Source organism: Aristolochia californica, unplaced genomic scaffold (assembly GCF_029961685.1).
Source record: "Aristolochia californica isolate CCGP_79_NKW_82.1479 unplaced genomic scaffold, dmAriCali1.0.hap1 SCAF_9, whole genome shotgun sequence".
Lineage (NCBI taxonomy): Eukaryota > Viridiplantae > Streptophyta > Magnoliopsida > Piperales > Aristolochiaceae > Aristolochia > Aristolochia californica.
Genome location: NW_027182290.1, coordinates 3175613 through 3183991, shown reverse-complemented (window position 1 = coordinate 3183991; position 8379 = coordinate 3175613). Strand labels below are relative to the sequence as shown.

The window sequence follows — 8379 nt, the reverse complement described above, 5'->3', positions numbered from 1 at the left end:
AAACCATAAACATCTGAGCAATAGACAGCTGTGCAAGTGCTTCAACGTTTGCTAAGACAAATTGATGGGCAATCAGTCAACATACTCGGTGTCTATTTTCTACCTATCATGACAGAAGAACAACGAGAACATTCAAAGCAACAATTCAGCACTCAAAGGTGCAGATGAAACAATGAGGTATACATGATCTGATTAGAGAAGGCAATAAATAACAGTTAAGCGTTAAGAATGTCATTCCACCAGCTGATCTTTAGGTGGATGGAAAGAAGTGAAAAAGTAAATCACATACAGCACAGACCTAAATGGATTCATCAACTTCATTCTTGTTATTATTACTCCTCCACAGCGACAACCGCGATAATTGTGAGAGCCATGAGTCTGAGCCACAAGGAGAATTTACTTTGTTCAAATCATGTGATTCTACTACAGCTTCACGCCAAAACTTGATCACACGGAGAGACTCTTCCTCTGTTGACCTCTGGAGCACAATTCGAGATGCATAACCTTTCCCTCTCATTATTTGACAGATTTGCCGAGGATTATTAGCCGCGAGAGTCACCATGTATAGCCAACCTCTACTTGATAGCAGCATGTCAACTACAGGTAAGATCCTATCTATCACAGTCCTCCCATTCTCTCCACCAGCCCATGCAGATATAATTCCTTCGCTGCCAACTTCTTCTTCCGGTGTGGGCACATATGGAGGATTCACAACAACCACATCCACCATTCCTGCAAGGCGGGTCTGCATGCCTGAAGCAATGTCGCTGCAGATAACTTCAGCATGAACACCATGGAAGTTCAATGTTTTGCAGGTCACTTCCACAGCATGTGGATTGATGTCTGTTGCAAAATAATGGGTCCTCGAGCATTCAGATCCAAGCATGATGATTAACGATGTGATCACATAGCCACTCCCACATCCAATTTCTAAGCATAGATTTGGTTGGTGTTCAATCAGGTTTGCGCGATCTGCCAGTAGGGCATCAACTAGTGCAAATGAATCGTCACAAGGTTCATACACCTCTGGATGGCCACTCACTAGACGCATTTGGGCAATTCGAGATGAGATTTTAGATCGGACCTGTCAGGTGTAACAACAATCACATTTTCCCTTGTCTCAGGTAGTGTAAAGCAAATGCCATTTGTGGGGAAAAAAAAAACGACAACTCAAACAATGATAATCTATCTTATTTTTAGCTAGCTAGAAGAAAATACCATAGTGGATATAGCTGACCTGAGGGTTGTTCCAACCTTCATCTTCTTTTGTTCTAATGGAGGGCAAAACACATGAAGACCCCAATTCTACATTGTGATCCATTGCTATTTGGTAACATCAACTACGCCTAACAAAAAAAGAAATAGATACAATCAAATACCGGCAAAGGAAAAGAATGTCCTGCTTAATTATTCTGAAGCAGAGACCTTGAGAGCCAGTAGCATGTTCAAGCAATTTTTTTTTTTAAATTTGCAATTACCACTAACAAATATAGACGACAAAAATAAACTTTCCTCAGTCATGAATAATTCAGAAGTAAAGATCAGCAGGTATTACTTACAACCAAGTTCAAGTGCTTGAGTTGAACTTGGAAGAGAGGTAAGAGTATTGAAAAATTATATGGCTATTGTCAAGAGATAAGCCTAAACCTACCTTTAAAATTACCACTCAAAAATTGAAATTCCAAATTCACTCCACTACAAGAGAAAAATATGAAGTATTAAATCACAAAGAGCCATCTTGGTTGTATGCACATGCTTTTAAGAGAAACCCACATAAACATAGCAAATCCAATTGGCCCCCCTTACAAATGGAATAAAATAAAGAATCCTTCTCTGATACCGTTGCGGAGATGTTCTCTAATAAAAAACGATAATAGTACCATATGCTTCTATTGACGGTTCTAATCACTTGGGAAGAGTGGAAAACCAGGACAGGTTATAAGTTTTCGTGCTTCTCTCCGACACTACTCCCTGAGTTCAGTATACATGCTATGTAAACAGATTAAAGATTACAAAAAGGGGAAGCAAGCAAACGAAGAAAATTGATTGAACTCCTTGTCAGAATACATACTACCTTATTGGAAACTAGCAAGGTATGCAACCAGAAAAGGAAGTAAACAGAGACTTAGGTATAATACTACTGCTCCTTAGCATTTCGATGCTGACACTAATACAAGCTCTCCATTATGCCAAAAGAGGTAACATAGGGCCCAATGCTTTTTCAAATGGAATCCCCTCAACCTCATCACAACGTAATCACTTCTGTTTCACATTGGAGAAGGGTGTGGGAGAAAGCCCAACAGTGAATCCAACAAGTTCCTCCATGGCAAGATATTCTCTCCACATGGTGCTTGGCAGCAACTGTGGTATCAATTCTTGGCTTCAGCAGATATAGCACTCTCTTCTGCAACTTCTTAATTCATATTATATAATTGCATCCCATAAGATTTAAAAGAATTGGAGAGAGTTGAGAAGGTAGAGGGGAAAAGGGAAGTTACTTCAGCTAGACGTCCCGCTCCTGCTCTCCGCCTTCTTCTACAATGCAAATCTGGACAGTTCTAGAGACACCACGATCTGGGCAGCTTAATCCACAAAATGCAAATCGGGTAGTCTCCGACTGTCCTAAAGACGCCACGATCTTTGATTAAGTTGTTTTACCAAAGAGAAAGGGAACAAAAGGGCAGGTGAGCAGGCAATGTCATCATTGTTCGAAAGGTTGAAGGCGGCAAAGAACAGGAAAGGGATGAAAAAATATAAAGATTTTAAAGAAGATGAAACCACAAGTAAACCCCATTTAGGGTGGGCACCGGGTCAGGTTTCCCGCGAAAACCCAGGGATGGGTTTTAAACTTCACCTCGGGTCGGGGATGGGCGGGAAAAAAAAAAAACTAACCTAGCTTTCGGTCAGAGATGGTTTTCTCGAACCCCTCTAATGCCTTCATAAAATATAAATGATATATATTTTAATGATACATAAACGTAATTTTATAAATTTATGAGGGGTATTTAAAGAAAAATAAAAGTTTTAAACTATTTTGTATTTGAAGAACTCGAGTTCGAGTTAATAGAGAGACTGGGAGAGGTCGGCATTTGCCTTGTTTCCGTGAATCAGGGAGTGGCGGTGCCGCCTCTACCCACTAAAGAGAGGGGGAGGGTCACATCCATCCGCTTCTCTCTAGGCTAGTCCTATATGAGAACTGTAAACAATGCTAAGGCAAGCGCCAAATGTCTAGCTCAACTCGCACCTTTAAAACTACAATAGGATAAAACCAAGGACGGAATAAAATATATCATCTTGAGGTCTTCTTCTCCACAAGCCCACACAAGGACGAACAAACACCAAAGAACAAGCTCTCTAAGTCACTGCGCAGCGACATGTCGTAACCTTGGGAGTATGTTACCTAACCTTGAATCTAATATACAACTAGGCTTTGATACCATTTTAAAAACACACATTAGAAAAACATATTTATACCTAAATATGCCCAACATGTCTTCTACTGCTACTTAATGTTATTCGGGTTTTGACCCTAATCTTGCCAGCTTACCATAAGTTGGATAAATTGCTTATAGCAACCTCGCGGTTTTCAAAGATCCACAAAACATACATGCTAACTGATGCAATTCCTTAGCTGCTTTAACAAGGTAGAGCACAACTCCATTTCGTTTTCTACCTCAGAGCATAACCAACATTTTAAGTTACAAACAGATTTGTTGTTTCACATAAATTCTACAAAATTATTCATTAAACACTATTCAAAATATTGTTCATATATACAAAATATGTTCATACATACTGAGAAAATAAAATTAAAATAATACAATTACTATAGTACTCCCTAGGATACCCACCGCTCACCGGTCGGTTCCCTATTTCTAATTAGCCATTACAGCTGAAAAGACACATACTGTGCTTTGTTGTCAGAGATCGCCTTCAAACTCTTCTCTGATATCTCGATTGTTGTTTCGATGATTGTTTGAATAGCCGAGAGAACAATTTATAGATTTCTACATTTTCATTTTTTCGATTTTATCCCTAAAAGGAATGGTTGTAAGGAAAAGTGTAAGGGCATTCTTGACCTTTTCCTTTAATTCCAAAATTACCCTTGCATTATTGGGCAACGGCGTTGAAAGTAGGGCTAATTTGGTCTTTTCATGATGTGATGTCATCTTTGCTGACTTAAGACATCTTTGCTTGTGTCATGCTGATGTTAGCTGTTTTACGGTGTCAAGTGACGTTTGTTGACGTTCTTTAAAGTTTTTGTCGGTTTAGGGCAAATCGTTTTCAAAAACCTTCTTTGTACGAAGACTGCACACATGCTGGGCTTCGAAAGCTTCCTTGGCTAAGGCACAAAACTTTTCTTTTGTTGCCATTGTGCAAGGACATTTTCCAAGCCACATTTTTCTTTCTACTTCTTCTAGAGCCTTTAGTATGGGGTTGGAGTCTCCTTATAACTCTTTGATACAATCATCAATGGACCTGTAGTTTTATAGATGAAAGTTTTCTTTTTTAGGATTAGGGTCTACAAATATTGCACCATGGTCCTTATCCCAATTGCTCTGTGGTAGCTCCACTTCGCTCCTAAGCATTCTTTAACCTTTGGCTTGATTTTTGGGTTGAATTGAAGAAGTTCGCCATCATTTTTTTGTCACAGTTTCAAGAGTAATTATCGAAAGATTCGGTAAAAACTTATCTAGGCCAATGATTTCAGCAATTGTCAAAACGAACTTTAATCGCAACGATTTTTACCACTGAAACTAATGTTTTGCAAGTATCTGTAATATCCTTAGGAAGAAACTCAAAAGGACTCCAATCATTAACCTTTTAGCAAGATTTGACTGATGAGGCCATATTCGAATATATCTGGATTATGTCTCTGGCTATATAATTACTTGTTCCAGATTCCACTGGAGTCAGTAGTCATACATGGAGTATGAATTCCATCACCAAGCCGTTGATTCCACACTTGGGAATTGAGCTTGGTGATCAATTATTTCTGGAGGAATAGCGCTAGCAGGGACCTCAGGCCTTAGCGAAATTTCCTCATAAATTATTTCAGAGAGTTTGAGCGGTTTTATTTTTCAAAGAAAATTCAACTCACTTTTCTCACTTAATACTGGTTTACCAAAGCTTTTCAACTATGTAAACTCAGAAGGGGTAACTAAACGCTTCTTAAAAGATTTCTCTATTGTAAACATCTTTGTTTCCTCGAGGAGAGGATCCGTTGTAACTACTTTCTTTTCTTCTCATGCATTACATGACTGGTGGAAATCCTAGGTTGACCTTCATTCTTTAGAATGATATAGTCATCCACTGACTTATTAGAGTCAGGTGTTGTGGCTTACTTTTCCGGCAATGGGGATCCAATAGAAGTCCCGGAAGAACTTGGCCTTTCGCGCCGATTTTGAAGTTCTTCTAACTCAGAAGTTAAATGCTTAACCTTGAGCTTTAAATCTTCAGCATTAAACCCGTTTCGGGTGCAATTCTCATCAATATCACCTCTTTCAAAAAGAATTAGGAGATTGTCGAATAAAGATTGTAGAGTGGAGAGCAATACCGTTAGTGTAGAAATTGCTGCCACTAAATCATGTAGGCAATCGTTGTGTGGGTCAGTTGCCATCTTTTCTGTCAAGAACACAAGAAAATTCTCTAGGCAAAGTATCAAGTAAATAATTATTTTCTCCTTTAAAAAAGTAAATGTGATGACCCATCTCGGAGAACTGAGCGAGTTGTGCCTCCATCGGGCCCGACATTTCTCATCTCCCGACGTCATCGCCTCCTCTACCCCACCTCCTCAGGTGGGACATGACTCAACAACCGACGAAGATCAGACATCTCTGAAGAAGCAACAAAAGAAGGGCAACCCGATCGAAAATGAAGACCAACCAAAAGACATTGACCCGGGTTGGCAAACAGTTGTCAACCGCACTTTGAGAAAAAGTATCATGGTAGAAGGGACGAAGGACTCCCATGTTTACGAGTTCAAATACAAAAAGTCTCCTTATCTCACAGCGGCGATCGCGAGAAAGAAATGGGGAAGCCATACGCATTCTCTCCCTCTCTGAGACGAAGAAGTCCTTCATCTCTCTACCAATCCGAGCTATTGAAGCCTTCATCAGCATATTCGACAAGGTCCTGCCCGACAGGACAGGCCGGAGCTTCGAGCAATCGCTCCTGACTGGATAGATGGTGTTCCATCTCCACACAAAATACCACCACAGTATTCTCAAGTGCTCCATTACGCAGCGGTGAGGAACCATGACCATAGGTATGATTTTTCTGCCACAAAGTTCCAATACCGGATTTGATTGGAAGAAGTTTCGCCCTAAACCTATACCCTTAACCCCCTCAACCCTAAACCCCAAAAACTCTCAAAAACCTGTAAACCCCCCAAAACCCACTAAACCTAACCCCTACAAACCTTAAACCCCTAAACCCCCTACTAACCCCTAAAACCCTATATTGCAACGAGGCAGTATGCCTCACATTCCCTAAATGTGAGCCAGCATGCCTCACATTGATAACATGCATGTGAGGCAGTAGAATCTTAATAGGAATGTTAACAGGAGTCTGAATGAGGATTATTACTTTTTGTACCATGACCAGCTTCAACTCGAGTTGATGATCTCTTTCGCTGATATGTTAAGACCACTTTGCTGCTTTATCATTTTTGCCTGCAAGGTTCCAAATTCTGACTAAGCAACAGCTTCTTGTATCACTGCACAGTTAAAAGGCCACAGTTTTGACTGAAAGTCAGAAAATTCAATCATTTAACTAAAAAGCAAACCTTGATGACAGAAAAAGAGTCTATACCAAATTAAACTACTATATTTTAAAACGTTTTCATTTCATTGTCATCCTCATCCTCCTCATCATTATCACAACCTGCCCTACCATCTCAGACTTGGCAACATAAACTCAACTCCTCTGTTCTGCTCTATCATTTACTACTCCATTATTACATCAACCTTTAACAATTTCCTCACTATTACCATGCTGTTATATCTATGCCTTGCCAAAACCCTAAACACCCCAAGAACCCAAAAACCCCTAGAACCCTAAATCCCAAAACCTTTGGCTTTAGATCTAGGTACAAACCTTCCCTCGTGAAGCATTTAGAGAAATGGTTTATTAAACTAACTAAAGGAAGCTTCGAAAAAGAAAGATGCAAAAAATTCAAATGATTTTAATATTCCACGATTTACTTTGTTATCAAGATTTTCCCTTTAAAATACCATATTAATCTATCATTAGGCAATTATACTAAGCGCCCAATTTTAACATAAATAATACGAAAGACCAAAATCTGCATAACATAAGTTCCAGAACTCTTAAAAGAGGAAGCACACAACAGAGGAAAACCACAAACTTGCTCAAGAGTGTAAGCCTACAAAAATGCATCAGTAACCTACATTTAACGAGAACACAATCTTCTTTCCATTAGATTCTTCACAAAGCAGAGCACGATTTAAACAATTAGTAATTTGATCAACGACAAAGTTGAGTGATTCCTATGAGAAAAAGTAGAGAAAGCTATATAGCAAAAATATACTATGAGATCAACCTACAGCCAATACGAAAGAACATTCTTATCAACTCTCCTATACACAACCATACATTCGAGCAGGTTTATATAAATCTCCATAATTCGAGCAGATTTAAATAAATCTCCAAACATCGAGATTGCAGATGAAGAGGATGCAACAGACCCCTGGAAAGTGACAGTCAAGTTCTGAAAAGATAAGGCTCCATACCAAGTTCTAACACCCACAATGACCCCGGAGTTTACGCAAAAATAGAAATAAAAAATGGTTTCATTTGGGCATCGCCAAGATAAAGACACAAAAGGGAGGAAGCTATGAAAAACTAACAATAAGAACCCATCACTTCGATCTTCTTCCTGCACGCAGCTGGAAGAATGCAGACATCGCTTGACAGTATTTTAAAAACTGGAACCCTAAACCAGAAAACAAAGGAGACTCTAGAAAATATTCAAAATGAGTAAAAAAAAAAAAAAAAAACTGCACTCCTTGACTAAATTAATCAAAAAAATAAGAAGAATAGCAAAAAAAATAGAGCCAGACATTCGTACCTCGTCGTGAAATGGCAACCAGAGGGTGACTGCGTCACCGGAGATGAGGAAGAGGGAAAAAAGAAGGAATAAAGGATGAGGCGTCGCAGGAGTGGTGACGGCGAGGAAGAGGAAGAGGACGATGGCGAGGAGAGGCGGAAGGCAATGAGGCGAGGTGAGGCTACAGGGCTAGCCGTCGGCGGCGGAGTCGGATTAGCCGAGCGGGCCGAAATGAGAAGAGAGGGAAAGGCTGGGGAACGAGACGTCACGGTTATTATTAAGACTTTTTTTCGTATTTTTTAAATCCC

The 8379-nt window shown here is 39.7% G+C and overlaps 1 protein-coding gene across 2 annotated transcripts; it reads right to left on the bottom strand.

Annotated features, from left to right (window-relative positions):
- Positions 1-72: 72 nt before the first annotated feature.
- Positions 73-8329, bottom strand: LOC137941530 (uncharacterized). 2 transcript variants are annotated; one of them, XM_068786984.1, is made up of 4 exons: positions 8093-8329; positions 6589-6718; positions 1238-1346; positions 73-1084 (listed from the first exon to the last, which is right to left on the bottom strand). In XM_068786984.1, the coding sequence occupies exons 3-4, from the start codon at positions 1319-1321 to the stop codon at positions 299-301; spliced, it is 870 nt and encodes a 289-aa protein (XP_068643085.1). In that variant the 5' UTR covers positions 1322-1346; positions 6589-6718; positions 8093-8329; the 3' UTR covers positions 73-298. The 2 variants fall into 2 exon arrangements, with proteins under 2 accessions (XP_068643085.1, XP_068643086.1); XM_068786985.1 differs by lacking the exon at positions 6589-6718.
- Positions 8330-8379: the final 50 nt, after the last annotated feature.

What these genes read in the sequence shown, in the direction of transcription:
- LOC137941530 (XM_068786984.1), bottom strand. Translation starts at nt 1,321, where the DNA reads ATGGATCACAATGTAGAATTGGGGTCTTCATGTGTTTTGCCCTCCATT. An exon ending in AAGGTTGGAACAACCCTCAG is followed by an intron (nt 1,085 to 1,237) that starts GTCAGCTATATC and finishes TACACCTGACAG; the next exon opens with GTCCGATCTAAAATCTCATC.